Here is an 18459-nt window from a genome sequence, read left to right as displayed (position 1 = left end):
ATAACAAGTATTTCTGTATTCAAGTAAAAGTGTGATATATGAAACAATAATTTAGTGTCTACCCCACAAATGAATGCAATTATTTTATAGCAAAATTTTTATAATCTGTCTAAAAGGCAACAACATGAGGTATAGACATCTGGATGCCACTGAGTCATAATGAAACACAGTATCACACATGATGATTGGTGCCTAAGAGCTATTATGAAAATAGGGCAATAAATGAATTCATATGAAAGGCTATGAATCAAAATTACAGACAAAAGAAATTGCTATACAAAATGATTTTCAGAGCAAATCAGAATAAGCCAGACAACTAGTTTTCAAAGGGGGGTGCAGTGTCATAGAGTTGTTAAACACACTGAAGAAAAAGCTTTTGGAACCAAATTTTAATTCCTGTTTCTTTTTCTTACTGATTTCTATAGAAGCAATATAGTCCATAACTATTAGATTTAATGAACAGGATTTTACTTGAGGAAAAAAAATGTTAAAGTAACAGCTGAGGAAAGGCAAAGTTAAAGGAAGGAGATAAAGGTAATGTCTCAACAGATTATATTCAATATTAGAAGCTACATATCACTGCAGACTATATATAATTGGAATGAAACCAAACACTGTTCATGCTGTAGCCCAGGACAGCAAGCAAGATGTCGGATTAATAAGAACCTGGATTCAAATGGGAGTCTGTTCACCCAAACCAATGATGCCATAGAGACATTTCTGGAACCTCAAGAGGCTGTTCTTAACATCTGTCAAGTGACATGTATGTCAGAGACACTGAAAGAGAGAAGCAGCTTATTTGGTATTTTTATTTCCTAGACTATAAAATAGGGCTGTTTATTTTTTTTTGCCATCAGAAATGACAAACTTCAGGATTAAAAAAAATGCAGAGAACAAATTGATGGTTAGCAGGGGTGTGGGGTGGGTGGGGTGGGTGAACAGGTGAAGGGGATAAAGAGGGCACTTATCTTGACAAGCACTGAGTAATGTATGGGACTGTTCAATAAGTCAATTGTACACCTGAAACTAATATAACACTGTATGTTAACTCTACTGGAAGGAAAATTTTAAAAAGTTAATTAAAAACTAAGCATTATAACTGAGGCAGGGGTGAACAACCTTTTTCTGTAAGGAAATACTACTAAATAATTAGGTTTTGCAGGGTATACATTCTCTGCCACCTGCAAATGAATTAGTGTGGCTGTGAGCCAATAATGCTTCATTTGCAGGTAATGAAATTTAAATTTGATATGACTTTCACATATCACACAACATCCATCTCCCTTCCCTATTTCTCAATCATTTAAATTTTTTTTTTAATGTTTTATTTATTTCTAGGAGAGAGAGAGAGAGAGACAGCGTGAGGAGGGGAGGGTCAGAGAGAGAGGGAGTCACAGACTGAAACAGGCTCCAGGCTCTGAACTGGCAGTCAGCACAGAGCCCAACACGGGGCTCGAACCCACAAACTGCGAGATCATGACCTAAGCGAAAGTCGGACGCTTAACCGACTAAGCCACCCAGGCGCCCCTCTCAATTATTTTAAAAACACAAAACCATCTGGGGCTCTTGTGCTGTACAATAACAGACATGCAGTTGTGTCTCAACCCTGATCTGAGGAGCCCAATAAGCTTATATTTCCAGACTAGATGCTCCCCCTTCTTTCTCCCATCCTTTTAACTACAATTAAAATGAACTATTCACTCTAAACAGCACACTTTGTCTTCCAGTTCATATCACCTTCTGGCCTTTCTTTCACATATAATTTTGTCTTCCATTTCTCCTGCTGCAGTCGCAAGGATACTATCACCTTCTTTATGAGTGTTCCCATAAACCCCTTACCTAACAAATAATAAACCTTACTTATATTTAAAGCTACCCACAAACAAGAAATTTTATAAACATTTTTAACGTGCATTTATAAAGAAGCAAGGCAGGTATTAATTGATATGAAAACCAATTAGCAGAGAATTCCAGTGAAAGTCAAAAGTTACATGTACAGAGGAGGAGACATATTATGTAAATTCTAGGCCATGTCCACCCACCACCTATTCCCTTCCTGCTATTGGAATTGGTTCAAAGACCAATTAGGGCTTCGTACTGTATGGCATTATCACATTTAGGCACCTGCCTACCTCTCCAACCTCATAGGTTTGCTGTAAAGTACTCCTTACTTTAAAATACCTAGAACACTGCCTGACACCAAGTAATCACTGTATAATATTAACTTAGTTATTATTATTCTTAGATTATAAGCAAAACAAATGAAAGTTAAGACCATACCTTCCTCTTCTGTTTCCCCCATGACACCAACATCTTCAGTAAAATCAATTTATAATGTGATGGTTTGAATTTTAAAAAGTATATCATGAAGAGAGGGGTCTCAATAGTTCCCCCTGCCATTTTTGGCATTTTTAATGGTAAAACCTAAGTTAAAACATAATCTGGAATTCACTTAATATAATCACAGCACAACATTTTTCTTTCTCCATATAGCTTGGCTACGGGTCTATGGCCAAAGGTGCTCTCATGAAGCTCAAGGGCCTCCTTTCGACTCTTGTTCAAAATTTTGGGCAATGCTGGAGGTGACATTTAAGAATTGATCCAAATTAAACTCTTCTTTAAAAAACAAAAAAGTACTTGAGACAGAATGAGTACATGCACACACGAATGAATGCAGAGGGGAGGGGCAGAGAGAGAAGAAGGAGAGGGAATCCCAACCAGGCTCCATGCTGACACAGGGCTTCATGATCTCATGACATCTCGTGTTTCATGAGATCATGACCTGAGACGAAATCAAGAGTGGGTCTCGTTACTGACTGAACCACCAAGGCACCCCCTCCCCAAGTTAATCTTGTCTTTTGGAGATTGTTCATTCTGCTCTTCTAAACATGGGATGGAACCTACCATGAGAGCTGATTAGACTGTGTGTGTATGTGTGTCAAGCAACACACATATGCCTGTCGATATATTCAGTGTCTTGTGTTTAATGTCGATTTTGTACAAAAGTGCTAAGATTACAATTTCCATTTCTTTCTCTGGAGATTCCAGCTGTCTTTTAGATCAAAGCATATTCTGTTACATTCAATACCCTCTCTACTTGCTGATCAAACCAATATATTTTTTCTCCCTTAAGTAAATGGGCTTCAATGAGGCCATACCTATGGAAAAATAACCCTCAATCACAATTTTCCCTTTACAATTATTTCAAATAAATACTGTCCAAAACCTTAAAAGAGATCCACAACTTTGAAAAAGGTTTCTCAGCAGGAATAAATTTAAATACCATTTAAATACAATGATAACAGTTCTAAAATTACTCTCCCAAGTACTTTCAAAAGCAAAACACACCTTTTTTATGTGCAACTGCATTATTGCCTTTATTTTTGCCCTTTCTTGGGGTGTGCACAAGGAGGTCTTTATGTTTCCCCCATTTGCCTAAATTTAGATACGCTTCTTTCTGACTTTGGCCCCTGACAGCACTTTTCTTAGAGCAGGTACTTCAGAAAGTGTGTATTGTAAGCCCATTCTCTGCCCCTTTGAGAAGTAAATTAGGGGGGAAAAAATCTTGCCATTTTTACAGCCCAGGAATGTCTTCCTTAAGAAATGGGAGCCATCTCTTTGAAAGGTCATCGTCAAGGACGACAGAGCCTCTAGCTGCTGGCTGCTGTCAGTGGTAGGAGCCAACCTTCAGTCTGAGCCTGGCTCCAAGTTATAAAACTACTTGCAGTAGTTTTAAAGGTACATAAAGGTACAAGAAAGGTACTTGAAAGGTCATAAAGGTACAAGAAAATCTACTTTTCTTTTGGGTAAAGCCAATCAGGACAGACAAATGCCTTTATCCCTCCTTCCCATAGATACTAGCTTCTAACTCGCTAGTCCTGTCTCACCTGACTTGAGTTTATTATTTTTTTTTTTTAGAGAGAGAGGGAAAATAAGTGTGCCTGTGAGTGGGAGAGGGGCAGAGGGAGGGAGAGAATCTCAAGCAGGCTCCATGCTCAGCATGAGGCTCAATCTCAAGACTGTGAGACCATGACCTGAGCCAAAGTCAAGAGTCGGATGCTCAACTGAGCCATCCAGGTGCCCTCATCTGATTTAAATTTAGACTGAATTCTGGTCTCCTTCTCTCGCTCTTAAGCTGCTTAAATTTGTCCAATGCAATGTTTTCCTGACAGGTACAAGTGATTTTAGCATCTTCAGATGCTTTTATTTGCCTTGAAAACTTTGGTGAATCATAAAACCTATGTTCAGATTTGGACAATAAGCTATTTCTTATAGATTTAAGAGAAGGGAAAGACAGGTTTCAAACTGTTATATGATTCTATATTTGGATGCATTATGTTGATACATTAAAAAATATTTAAGAACAACCAAATCATCTGAAAACTAGCAAAATAAGTATAAGCAAATTTAGAAGAAGCAAAAAAAAAAGATTATGAGATACCTCCATGTCCAGTTTTTTTTCTAGGAGAGTCATTATCTTAACTTTAAAAAAAATACTTTAATGCAGCTCTTTATTAGGTATTAGATACAAATATTCACATTTTGAAAATATACTATTATCACGACACAGAAATTTTTGGTACTCTATAGGTAAATTGGAATCCCACCAAAGATCTTATGTATAACTGAAGAAATGTGTAAGCCTGAAACATTAAGTTAGGTCAACATATTAGGAAGAAAGTAAGGATATACATATCAGGAATAGCTATTTCCATTATCTAGCCACACAAGTGTCCTCTGACTTCTATGAGTAATTAAATTAACATCTCTTAATCTGGATGAGAAAAACAAAGAAATAATTCAACCAAGCATCATAACACAGCTCCATTTTTCTAACTTCAAAAAAATCTGAGACCATCAACTACATGCACATACATTTCAGATTTGTAGTTGAACTTATCCACAAAGAGGTAGAACTCTAAGCTGTTCAATGTAGTCCCCATTAACAATACATATTTATGGAGCGCCTTGATGGCTCAGTTGGTTGAGCATCTGACTCTTCATTTTGGCTCAGGTCATGATCCCAGGGTCGTGGGATCAAGTCCCATGTCTGGCTCTGCTCTAAGTGTAGAACCTGCTTGAGATTCTCTCTCTCTCTCTCTCTCTCTCTTTCTCTCCCTCTCTCTTTGCCTCTTCCCTGCACTCATGCCCTCTTTAAAAAATAATTTATAAAAAGATAAAAGAAATTAAAATACAACATACATTTCTATAGCCTTACCATACACAAGTTATCATTCTAAGTGTTTTACAATATTAACTTATTAGCTGCTCAAATTCATTGATTCTCACAAGATAATATAGCTCTTAACAGATCTTTTTTGACAAATCTGGAACTTAGTCAAGGACAGACTGAGTTTCTTGCTCATAATCACACAGGGTGGCTCCAGTGTCTGTGTTCCCACAGACTAAGAAACAAAATCAGAATGAATTGGAAGTATAAACCAGATCATCTAAAACAAAAGTAGTAGTAGTTAATCTAGGATGATGACCAAAGGGAGAAACTGGGATAAATCCTATAAAACTGATGTTGGAAACAAGCAGTCCATACTAGGGGTTGGGTGAGGAGAGAGAGAGAGAGAGAGAGAGAGAGAGAGAGAGAGAGAGAAACTGTGGGCTGTGATCACCAAACTCCGCACTGCCATCATACATTATTTCAACTTGAGCACAGAATGCCTAAATCAGGAATTACCCAGATTCTTATCCATCCCTAGTTAATCAGTGTCTTGCTTTCTCTTTTAGGTTGTTGTCTGGATTAGCTTTTCCACTCACAGAAATGCTCTATGTTGACATATGTGTTAATTTCCTACTACTGCAGTAACAAACCACCACAAATCTACTGGCTTAAAGAAACATCAGTGGGGGCACCTGGGTGGCTTAGTTGGTTGAGCTTCCAACTTCGGCTCAGGTCATGATCTCATGGTTCATGAGTTTGAGCCCCGTGTTGGGCTCTGTGTTGATAGCTAGCTCAGAGCCTGGAGCCTGTCTTTGGATTCTATGTCTCCCCTTCTCTCTGACTCTCCCCTGCTCACACGGTCTCTCTCTCTCTCTCAAAAATATAAAACATTAAAAAAATTATTGTATTGTTTTACCACCTTGCAGTGCAGAAGTCTAATCAAGGTATGTTGAACAGGGTGTGTTCCTTCTCAAGGCTTCAGGGGGAGAAGCTGCAGCTTTTGAACACCACACGTATTCTTGGCTCACAGCGCCTTCTTCCGTTTTTAAAACACCACTTCTTCCTCTGGTTGTTACCACATCTCTTTTCTGACTGACTTGTCCTGCATCACTCATACAAGGGCCTTGTGATTACACTGAGCCCAATGAGATAATCCAAGATAATCTCCCTATCCTGAGTTCCTTACCATAATCCCATCTGTAAAGTTCCTTTGTAATGTAAAGTAAACTATTCCCAAGTTCCAGATATTAGGACATAGAGCTCTCTGGGAAGAGAAAACAGAAAATAAACCTTGCAAATGACTATATTTCTGCCCAGCATCTAAAACCTGGTTTACACAACAGTCCAGGCCGAGGTCTCTATTTCTCTGCATGTGTGGCTGACTATACCCAGGGACTTCCTAGGGAAGGGTCTCACACATTTTCAGGCAAGTTGACCCAGATTATGACCCAAAGGCAGTTCAGCTTGTGTTTTCTTGGGAGCTTTTATCAAACAGTGGCAAATACTGATTTATTTTGATCCATACAATTACTTTGTGAGTAAGGCTGGCACAGGAGAGAAGACGAAGTAGATGTCGGCTGACCTCAGATTCTTACTTTCGCCATGCCATCTATGTGAATCTTGAAGATTTTTTAGTTTAGTTTCTCCAGAGCCCATCAAAATCTTTCTTCTACTTTCTCCACATCCACAATACGTTATAGCTCCTTTCTGTGTGTGTGTGTTGTGTGTTTTCTCCCCCTCACTTCTCAAATCTGGGCTGGCCTGTGTTGCTTTGATGAATATAATGTAGCAGCAGCGATGAGCCAGTTCTAGATATCGGCTTTACAAGTCTCTACAGCTTCTGTTCTTGCCATTCTTGGAATAAACTCGGGTTAGCTATTGTGTGATGTGAGACACATTTCCAGCCCTGTCCCCCTTGCTGTCCCACCAAACTGACCAGGAGCTCCCCACTTAGAAGAGCCTACCGAAGACCAGCAGAAAAATCACTCTGCTAGGCACCCCCAAGGTGCTCACCCACAAAGTCATGACCTGAAGAAATACTGTTGTTTAAAGTAGTCGGTTTTGGGGGTGTTTTGTTAAGTTGCAACAGATAGCTGACACAGTTGTGGAGAGACACAGAATAAAAGTTGGTGGCTTCAGTATGTGACATTTGATGGCAGCACAGCCAGTGAAAATGAGCCTTGAAATGACCCAATGAAATAGTGGGATGGGGTCGCGTCTACACATGTGTTGTCTTTGAGTTCCAGGCACTTGACTATTCTAATCATTTCCTGATCGGTTACATTTATTGCCTAAAATAGATTCCAGGATCCATCAATTCCCTCCTCTATTGATAATATATGCAATTACTTTCTGTCTGTGTGTGTATGTGTATTTTAATATTTTTTAAAGGTTTATTTAATTTTGAGAGAGAGAGCTCAAGAAGGGGAGGGCCAGAGAGAGAGGAAGACAGAGGATCTGAAGCAGGCTCTGTGCTGACAGCAAGAGCCAGATGCAGGTATCGGACTCACAAACTGTAAGGTCATGACCTCAGCTGAAGCTGGACTCTCAACCAGCTGAGCCACCTAGGCACCCCTGTATGTGTGTATGTGTGTGTGTATATATGTGTATATATATATGTATATATAAAATTTGCTTTATGACCAGTTATTTTTAAACTCTCTTAAAATACCTTAGTCCTGAAAGAATAAAACAATTTCCCTCCTTTGTATCCTTCTCTGCCCTTCTAACTTAAATTTTTCAGTTTCACCAAGTAGTGTCTAAAGCATTCTTTTGCTCACTTTATTTATTTAACTAAGCTCTATGCCCAATGTGGGGCTTGAACTCACAACCCTGAGATCAGCCAGGCACTCCTTTCCCTTACTTTACATACATGCTAAATTTAGGGAGTTCCAGTGTCCCTTTAATTTTAATTGTCATGCATATGGTAATACTCCCAGACTTAAGTTTGTACTCTAGGCCTCTGCCTTAGCTGCAAATCCTTATTTGTGACCTCCTAGGCATTATTACCCACATATCACAGGCACTTCATATGTATTCCAAACTATATTAATCATTTGCACACCCCCACCCGAAAGGAATGACACACTTACCCAATTACTCATACTACAAACATTAGTTTTGTCCTTAAATTCTCTCTCCAATTTTCTTATATAATCACTAAATCCTTTTTTTAAAAATCTTTTTTTATTGTTTTATTTCTGAGAGACAGAGTGTGAGAAGGGGTGGGGGTGGTCAGAGAGAGGGAGACACAGAATTTGAAACAGGCTCCAGCTCTGAGCTAGCTGTCAGCACAGAGCCCGACACAGGGCTCGAACCCACGAACTGCGAGATCATGACCTGGGCCGAAGTCAGACGCTTGACCGACTGAGCCACCCAGGTGCCCCTCACTAAATCCTTTCTTATCTCTTTCTTAAATATCTCTTTTTTAGGAGCCTACCCAATGAAATTAATTTAGGAAACAATACACCATGGAAAAAATGACAGAAGTAAAAGAAAAAAGTGTACATTATCTGTGACTTGTTTGTACTAAACAAAAATAATGGTGATGGCCTCACTGAAATATGTCTTTGACGTACATATATTCCAAGAATATTGCTCTGATAACTGCCAAAAATCAAAGCAAACAGAAAATACTCCTAAGCAAACATGGCCTTTGCCTCTTTGATCAAGACTATCATGTGTTCACATTTACATTACTATCAACTTCCTTCAATGAGTGTCAACTTCTTATTCCCTTTTTAAGACCTCAAATTCATCTATAATCTTGGCTATTCAAACACAGGTTAAATTTATGCTTTAATAAGCAGATAGCTTATACGTATGCACACTTGAGCATGATTAAAATGATATAAGGATCTACTTAAATATACACAGTAACAATGGGTTGAATAAATTGGAAAATATAATCTGAAATTCAGAAGTCAACTAAAGTACAGTTACTGTATTAATCTTATCACAGCCTTTAAAATAATACCAAATTTATGCCCTTTCATGGTCAAATGAAGAGAAACATCTTTGTTCCATTTTAAGACATGGGCCTCCAAAACAGGAGGATTAACTGAATAAAATCCTTGAAAGAAAAATGTAATAATAAGAAAAGAATTTTGAATGTTGTCAGTTTGACATTCCTCCACCACACATCAACGGCATTTTATGAAATGCTGAAATACATACTTGACTCTGGAATTAGCCCCTCATCATTGCAAGTGGTACACAAAGGATGCATTCCAATAACAACACAGTAAACCCCAGAGCTCACAAACCCTTGTGGCAGAGTTGAAGGTTCAAGGGAAACTGCGTATCCGAACTCTTTCTCCCCAACACTGAATGGGTGTGGGCCCCCGTGTCAATACTTCTACAGTAATGTTCTATCATTTGATGGCTTTGGCTTCATTGTGAATTTTTTAAGGTATGAATATAAGGAGGTTATGAAGATAGTACAGAATTGGCCAGAAGAAGCATAACTATGCTATTTGACAGTGACAATGAGAGCCACCAAACACCATCTGCACAGCAGAGGCGAATGTGTACTTAGCCTTCACAGGAAATGCATCTTCAAAAATGCTTGTTTTTTACTGCAACGTAACTCTATAGTAATGAATTTTATAAACGTAAAATTGCACAGTTAATCCCTTCTGAGGTCTTGTATTGAACAATGAAGTACATTAGAGAAAGGACTGACATATCTCAAAGGAAAAGGAGAAAACCCAAGTTCCCTCACTGCAAATTATGATACGAAAATGCAAGCAGAAAAAATTCTAGGTTGGGGGGAAAAAGCAGTTTTCACTCACATTGAATAATATTTATGTTTACACTCTGTGAATTTTAAAGTTATAAAGGTTATCATTAAATCATTCATAAGTGGCCAAAGAATGAGCTCATACTGTGCTTTAATGGTGAAACACTCTATTTCTGTCATACTTTTTAAACAATATTTAAACTATCTAATCATGTTTATTTCATGTATAGAGGGGATATTTAAATTATGGAAAAATAATTCTGTGGCAATACCTATAAAACCTGTAGCCTTGTGGATTCTGCCTATTTGGTCCTATTTATAAACATTTTTTTTTTACACAGGACACTAGCGATAATAGAACTTAATCTTTCACAGTTCTGTACATATTTCTCTCTTTCTAAGATATCATCTTAAAAAAGACTGTTTTCCTATTCTTCACTCTCTGCTTTTATGTTCACTCTGCAAAGTGTAACATATGTAAATGATTCAAAATATGACAACAATTTGCTCAAACTGGAATAAATCCCATTATAATCATGACAGTGCATTGTTTATGAAAAAGCAAACAACTGAAGCTTTATTATACTACAGAGTAGAGAGAAAATAAGTTCAGGTGATTATCAAGCATGGCTGGCAGGTACAAAATAACCTAATTCCAAGGGAAATGACTCTCTAAATGTGGACACTGGGGCTCTGTTCTCCAAATGTGAAATAATATTTAGAGGTGTTCACAATCACCAGAACAAATACATATATCAACATCCTAGCAGCACCTGGTTATAAATGTTTTTCTATAGTTAGGAGAGACTAAAAAACCTATCATAAAAAGAGTCATTTTTATGCATTCCCCATAGCATTCTACTGTTTATCTAAATGAAAATTTTAAAATAGTCTAAGAACAACGGAAGAATGCTTCATTTGTCTTTCAGAATTTCCTGGTTTTAATAAGAATGCACTTGTGACTCAGATTCAAAAATCCATTCTGGATTTCACTATCCTCTAGTAGAGAAAGAATACTAAATTTATGGGACTTATATGGGTTTCTGCTGACTCTACTCACTGTGAGGGACTTCTGGAAGCAGTTTACCTGGAATGAAATACAGACCCCAATTTCACTGAAACTGCGATAAGTAAAACTGAAAATCAAAATCCTGTCCTTGAGGGTCATAGACAGTTCCTAGTTCTGACAGAGAGAATCAGAAAATCTTTTTTTTAAGTTTATTTATTTACTGAGATGGGAGGGGCAGAGAGCGGGGGTGGGGGATGGGGTGAGGTACGGGGGATTTCAGCTCAGGTTATGATCTCACAGTTTGTGGGTTCAAGCCCCACATGGAGCTCTGTGTCGACAGTGTGGAGCCTGCTTGGGATTCTCTCTCTCCCTCTCTCTCTGCACCTCCCCCACTTGCATGTGCCTGCTCTCTCTCTCAAAATAAATACACTTAAAAGAAAAAAAACACGGAGGGTTTTAGGGACAGTGGACAAGGTATGGATATTCCATATACATGTTTTCATCAGCAGAAGCCGGTCCTGGATTGAAGATTAAAATCCATCCAATAGTTTTCATGACCTGTAGCAAAGCTGATTTTTAACGGACTACTGTAGTTCTCATTATTGAAAGTTCTTATTAATTCTAAAAATCCTACAATGAATTCCTTTGGAATGTCAAAGTATATAACCTCATTAATGATTATTTTACTGCTTCCTGACAATTTGTTGTATCACTCTTTTATTCTATTCCTATAAGGTAGATTGTTTTCAATCTAGTTAGACTAATAAAGTGTTTTTAACAGTAATTTAAGCAAAAGATGGATTCGAGAAGCTAGAAACAGGTTGTGAGCTCAGAAGCTATTAAAATTGTTTTAGATTGAGTAATGATAACCCAACTTTAGGACAGTGCCAAAGAGAATAGAAAAAAATAAATAAACATACAGCTGAGAGCTAATATGGCTCAAGGAGAAAGAAGGGAAGTTAGAAACGACTTCAAAGCTTTAAATTTAAAAAAGAAAAAAAAGTATGCTGACTATGACCAGAATTAACAGTTCCCTAAAACTTTAAAAAAATTTAAGAAATTGAAGATATTTTTATTACTGAAACAAATATCAAATATATATATTTGTATTTAAGTTTTTCAATGATTTATACTCTTTATAATATACGAAATGCATGTGCTCAACAAAAATAATTTCAATATGTATTTAAAAATTCTTCTATGTGAACAGAATGATTTCAGATGAATATTTCATCTGAATCTTTGAAATAGCTGAGCAGCACTGTACCTTACTGCATTCCTTTTATTTTAGACAACAAAACATTTTACCAACAGTCGGTCTGTCCTAGTTATTAAAACTTTTTTTACACAGATTGTCACCAGCTGAGCTAAAACAGCAGCTGTCCACTGGAAATAATTGCAGAAATGTTTTTCCCATTGGCCTGAAAGCAAACATATGTTTTCCTAGAACAACTAAAATATAACTTTCTTTATTGACATGTGTTAATTACTGAGGAGTGTTAATTACAGAGTTATACACCTGGATTGTCAGACTGGCATAAAATCCCATTATTTAGGGGGTAGGGATTTTCACGTTTTAATTTTCAGTATTTCAAATAGTTGAGAAAATGAGACTATATTTTGCAATAATTCCTTTTTCCTGTTTTTTTTTTTTCTTAATTTAACACTTGTCAAAGACCATATCCTTAGAGAGCAGAGGGAGTAAACAGTTCATTTTCTCCCAAATCTAATCAGTGTTGGGAGCTAATTTAAATATACTATGACAGTCTTTAGTCTAGATTATAGTGATTTTCTATTTCCTTTGCACTTATATTTAAGGGATTATGATAGGATTCACCACTGTGCATGTTTGTATGCATTCCTCAAGCACTTTCATTAGTTTAAACTTTAAAAAGGACTAATTGATAATGTAGCAAGTCTTCAACATATGCTATTTCCAGGTTTGCACTTTTTTCTCGTAGATGGAGTGTCTGTCTAGTTTGATACCAAAGACTTCTGGTTGAGTTTAGGGTTTCATTCCTGGAATAGTCAACAAGAAACATACGCACCTCTCCATTAGGTCATCTCAAACAGTGCATTTGTGGGGCTCCTGGGTGGCCCAGTTGGATAAGCCTCAAACTTCAGTTCAGATCATGGTCTCATGGATTGTGAGTTCAAGCCTGGCATCAGGCTCTGTGCTGAGAGCTCGGAGTCTGGATCCTGTTTTAGACTCTGTGTCTCCCTCTCTCTCTCTGGCCCCCACCCCCTCCCCGGCTCGTGTTGTACTCTCTCTCTCAAAATAGTAAATAAACAAAATAAATAAAAATAAACAAAATAAACAAAAAATAAACAACAACAAAAAAAGTACATTTGCCAGTGGGCCTTATGGTCACAGAACTATAGGAAGTCTATTCTCTTACTTAGGAAATAGACTTGTGAGGGCATGATTACAAATGCCATTCGTGATTCTCTATGATTCTGACACCTAAAAATAAACACATAGTTTTCTTCCTAAAGTTAACATAACAACAGTTCTATACGGCCATTCATTTTGTCTAATACGTTCTTCCATCAAAGCATAGAAAATAAAAAATAAAGGAAATATTACCTTCTGTATAGTGATGATTCCTTCCTGTGTATCTTTGTCAACAGAAATCTTGAAAATCCCTAATCCGTCACCATCCACAATTTTGTATTCCATTTCAGCATTAGCTCCTATATCTGCATCAGCTGCTTTGATTCTGGCCACCACAGAGGCCACTGGCAATGATTCAGGGACGTTATACTGGTAAGACCCTGTGAAATTCAAATCCAGAATGAAACAAGCTTTATACAGAAGCTAACCAATAAAAACTATTTTGCTCTTTTACATCATCTTTGAGTAATTTGTGTTTATAGATTAATAAAGAAGATACTAAGGCAATAGGAGATAAATGACAAGTTTCATATAGACTCAAAAAAAGAAATCTCATGGTGATGATTAGAAAATCAGTGTATGACAGCAGAAACAGCCTGAGTAAAGGTGCAAGAAAAATCTTGATTCCTGTTTTTCTAGTGGTGATAAATATGCCACTTTTAATAATAAAATATATTTAAAATAGTTATAAACAAGGTTAATATACAACCATTGAATCTAAATAATTAAGGTATAATTGACATAAATATTAAACCATACAGCTTAGGCTTCAAATGGGTAAATGCAAGCCTAAATAGTACTGATTACTTATTGCTAGAATTTATATAACAGTGTCTGTTACTATGAAAGTTTCATAGTAAGTTGCCTGGGCAAGGAAGCTGATGAAAGAAAGTACCGGGTTTGTTTTAGGTCATAAATTTATCAGGAAGAGTTATTTGTGTGGGTTGTATGTAGAGGTGATTTGGGACACCATGGTACAAGAGCAGAGAGCATATTATTTGAACAGAATAAAAGAGAAGCAAGAAAAGAGATGCTTTTCAAACTTATTTTTGGTAAAAATTCCTCTCCACCATCCTGCAAGTCAAAAAGAAGAAAAAGAAAAAAGAAAAAAAAAAAAGTTTGGGAAGCAGATGACCATGAATCATCTCTTTCAAAACTAGAAAACTCCACAGAAACATTTTTCTCTAATCATCTGTTTTTTTCCTGCTTTTTCCACCTATTCCATTCTCTTCTGGTTGTTAAATGTGTCGCATTTTCACTTTCTTGCAAAGGGAAAAGACTCTTCAAGAGGAACTGATGAAGGAAAATGTATCCATACGAAGGGACCACATGTCCAGCTCAGAATTACTGTTAGCAATTTTCTAAATTTTGTGAATAGTAACCGATTAAAAAATAATGACAAGACTTGCTGATGACTCTCATATGATCTCTTTCACCCATCCAGAGGAGTCCGTAGTAGAATCCAGAAATTTCAAGGTTAGAGTATTAACTGCAGATGGTAGGGGAAATCTCAGCAAAAAAGATCACCTAATGGCATATCCTTGGCTTCCCTCACTTAAATGAGCAGGAGAGTATCTAGTAAGCTAGAAAAGTGGTACTGTTATCTCATCAACTCATGACAACTGAAATAACACAAATTCTAGTATCAATTCATATCACTGTAGGCTTAAAGAAACATAGTTCATTTTATTATGAGCCCAATATAATTATATTATTGTTTTGTTTATTCTACAACCTTCCTCTCTTCTCTCATTATAAGATTATCAAGGGCACAATTAAGGATAAGTTCATTTTTTATGAATGCTGAACTTAGAGTAATTTTACTTTAGTTTGTGAGGAGGTATTAAAATGTCTGTTGTATGATAATATAAATATAAAAAATCTATAAAATAAAAATGAAACATCCACAGACGGAGTATTTGCAGGAAAATACAGGGACTTCATGTTTACAGAGAAAGCTTCCTGGCTTGATGTTACTGCCTTCTGAGATCTGTTTGTAAGGGAGCTTACTTTCCCATTTCTATACAACAAACGTTTTAGAGACATCATAGTCTATACAATTTCCTCAATTTTCCTGAGCATTGAAAAGAAATACCACACACATTTATAAAAAAAAAAAAAAAAAGAAAGAAAAAGAAAAGAAAAAAAAAAACTAAAAGAGAGTGAGATGAAATCCTTTTATATAATCAAGACATTTCTACCTAGAATTTTTTTTCTCCTTTTCCTCGGTGGAGTCAAAAGCCACTTTGGTCATAGAAACTAAATTGAGGCCGTGTGGTTTTCTGGTTCTTTGAATTTACTTCTTTTGAAACAGTGAACATTTGCACAAGAAAGAGGTGGTAGAACTGATGCAGGAATGTTTAATGTGCATGAAATGGTTAAAAGAAAAACGGTGTGGAGTAAAAAATGAAAATGTTGAGTGCTCTTTTATGTTTATCTTTAAAAATAAATCAATACTTTCAGTGTACAGGATGTATGTATTTGAATGTTCCTAATGAGCAACAATTTCATAATTACAGAATGTGTACAAAGAAGATCTTGGAATGAACAGATGAATCTATAAACAAACTTGATAACTGTCCATTATTAAAAATGTGAACCAAAGAAAACCCATAATATATCAAAGACAGAAGTAATACAAAGGTAGGATTTCCACATTTCTGAATTAAAACCACACCTCTGATGAAACAAAACTGTGGGAGAATGTAGTAAGATAAGTACTTGTTTGAAAAGTATTTGGAAAAATTCCTTTTAAAAGACAGTTTGAGGGGCGCCTGGGTGGCTCAGTCGTTAAGCATCCAACTTCGGCTCAGGTCATGATCTCACGGTTTGTGGGTTTGAGCCCTGCATTGGGCTCTGTGCTGACAGCTCAAAGCCTGGAGCCTACTTCAGATTCTGTGTCTCCCTCTCTCCCTGACCCTCCCCTGCTCACGCTGCCTCTCTCTCTCTTTCTCTCTCTCAGAAATAAATAAAACATTTTAAAAAGTAATAAAAAAATAAAAGACAGTTTTATAGACTGGCAAGGAAAATTGGGGGCTTGGAACATTTAACAAACTAGCTTACTTCGAGGGAAGCGAGGTGGGTTATCGTTGACATCAGTTAGGGTCACGGTGACTGATGTTGTTCCTGAGAGTCCTCCATTTTGACCAACCATATCCTTTGCCTGAATAACAAGCAAATACTGGTCTTTAGCCTCTCTATCCATGTTTGGAAGGGCGGTCTTGATGACTCCTGTAAAATTTCAAATCCCAGTAAAACGCATCATGAATCATTGCATTTATACTAGCAAAGAACACTGATAGAGGTAGCAAGTCGCTGCTGAGTTGTTGTGTTTTGTTGTTTTACTTATTTTAAATAATCTTAATGCATGTTAAAGGACAAAGGCATATAATAATTATATACAATATTACAAAACACAGAGAATGCTGTAACATGGAAAAGCCAGGCTTCTAGATACTGGATAGAGAGAATTATCTTTAGGTTATGAAAAAATAGTTGAGGAAATATCAAATTATAAATAAATAACAGGAACTCCTTATCTACAATGACGGGCAGTCACCTGTACATGACCATGAAACTCTCCCTTTCTTCTCTAACCCCCTCCAACAATTTAATTCTCAGGTGACATGACACTACAAAGCTTTCAGCTATGGTTCCTATTACCTCTCTTTGAGCAAAACAACTGAAGTAGTCTACAAAGAAATGAATGAGAATGATTTATGTTTAATAAGAAAAACACCGTTTCATCCTATGGCTATGTTCGTGGATGTGGTTATGATACAGGATGATCTTAGGCTGCACTGAAAGATCTGAAAAAGTACTAAAGATGAGAACGACTATATTAATATAACTCAGCAAACTGAAAACATTCATGTGTTTTGCTGTTGTGTGTTTCCAATCAATTGCATTGAATATTGATCACCCTCAAGCCTTCAGATGCTGGAGAAATTGATTTCAGAGTTTCATGTTGCTTGATAGAGAAACTTGACAGAACAATCATTATTGCAGTGAACGAGTTGTTTTATGTTAATAACTATTTAATTATTGTGTAAGTATATTTGGCAATAATTATTATGGGATAGAGTTTAATCATGTTACATATAAACATATAAATGGTGTATATATATATACATACACACATACATATGTGTGTGTGTATATATATATGTATATATATTTATATATATATATACACCTAATATACTTGGTACATGTACATAGAGGTGATAGCAACCAAAACTGTATTTAATGATGATCTATATAGACCTTGAAAGTACCAAGATGAGGTCATCTTTACTATTTCTTGCAGTTTCATCTTTTCCAACAAAGACTATGTCTTACTGATCCACATAGGACCATAGCTTCAAAGATGTCTAATGTATTTTATTACAGAGATTCTACCTTTTAGGCGGAAGTCAGAATTTATATCCTCATTGATTCACACACGACAAAGAGAAACTCGTATTCTCCAATTCTCATACCTAGTTGCTTGACAGAGGATGGTTCTTTGGAAGTAACTGAAAACAATTGTTTAAATTGGGATGAAGGTTTTTTCCTCATATCTAGCACAAAAAGTTATATTCTCCAAATTTATAATTTTTTAAAGGCTGCCAATTTAAATTGTTTCAAGGCTGATAATTCAATGTACATGTGTCATAATGCTGTGTTACATTTTATATGTAGTATGTGTTATATTTTATATATAGTTCCTGCTATATTTTAGTACTAAGCATAAGCCCAGGTAAAACTAAACTAGGCCTTCCCTATACTTCACAATAGTCTACAGTATGGTAACTCTTCTAGGGTGGGAAACAGATGAGAAAAGCTTTTCAATAATGTAGGAGAAAGTTAAGCAATTTGTTACCAGTTCCCAAGATTCCAAGTTGAACAACACTCAAACTATCTTAAGCAACCATATTTTTGTTTAGTCTGAGCACTAGCTATCAAATACACACACACACACACACACACGCACACACATCAATAACACATCAGTATTTTAAGTGTTTAGATTACACTTCTTTGAGTTCAGCAGTTTTGTTTTTGAATGTTAACCACTTTCATTGGTCCCCTTTGCTACAGCAAAGCAGGGTCACGTTAAGTAACTCCTTCACTGAAGTCTTTGGCTATCTACATACTGC

At 36.5% G+C, this 18459-nt stretch overlaps 1 protein-coding gene across 2 annotated transcripts in view; it reads right to left on the bottom strand.

The window, feature by feature from the left end:
- The window catches only part of CDH7 (cadherin 7), a 110309-nt gene that overhangs the window by 38343 nt on the left and 53507 nt on the right, over positions 1 to 18459 (bottom strand). For both annotated transcript variants that reach the window (XM_039238744.1, XM_039238745.1), the window contains 2 exons: positions 16382 to 16549; positions 13511 to 13698 (listed from right to left, as the gene is read on the bottom strand). In XM_039238744.1, the coding sequence (XP_039094675.1) occupies positions 13511 to 13698; positions 16382 to 16549 (356 nt within the window). The remainder of the gene's footprint in view (positions 1 to 13510; positions 13699 to 16381; positions 16550 to 18459) is intronic.

This window comes from Hyaena hyaena, unplaced genomic scaffold (genome assembly GCF_003009895.1).
Source record: "Hyaena hyaena isolate Hyena2069 unplaced genomic scaffold, ASM300989v1 scaffold_145, whole genome shotgun sequence".
Lineage (NCBI taxonomy): Eukaryota > Metazoa > Chordata > Mammalia > Carnivora > Hyaenidae > Hyaena > Hyaena hyaena.
The sequence above is the reverse complement of the archived record's forward strand: the minus strand, read 5'-3'. Positions and strand labels throughout refer to the sequence as shown.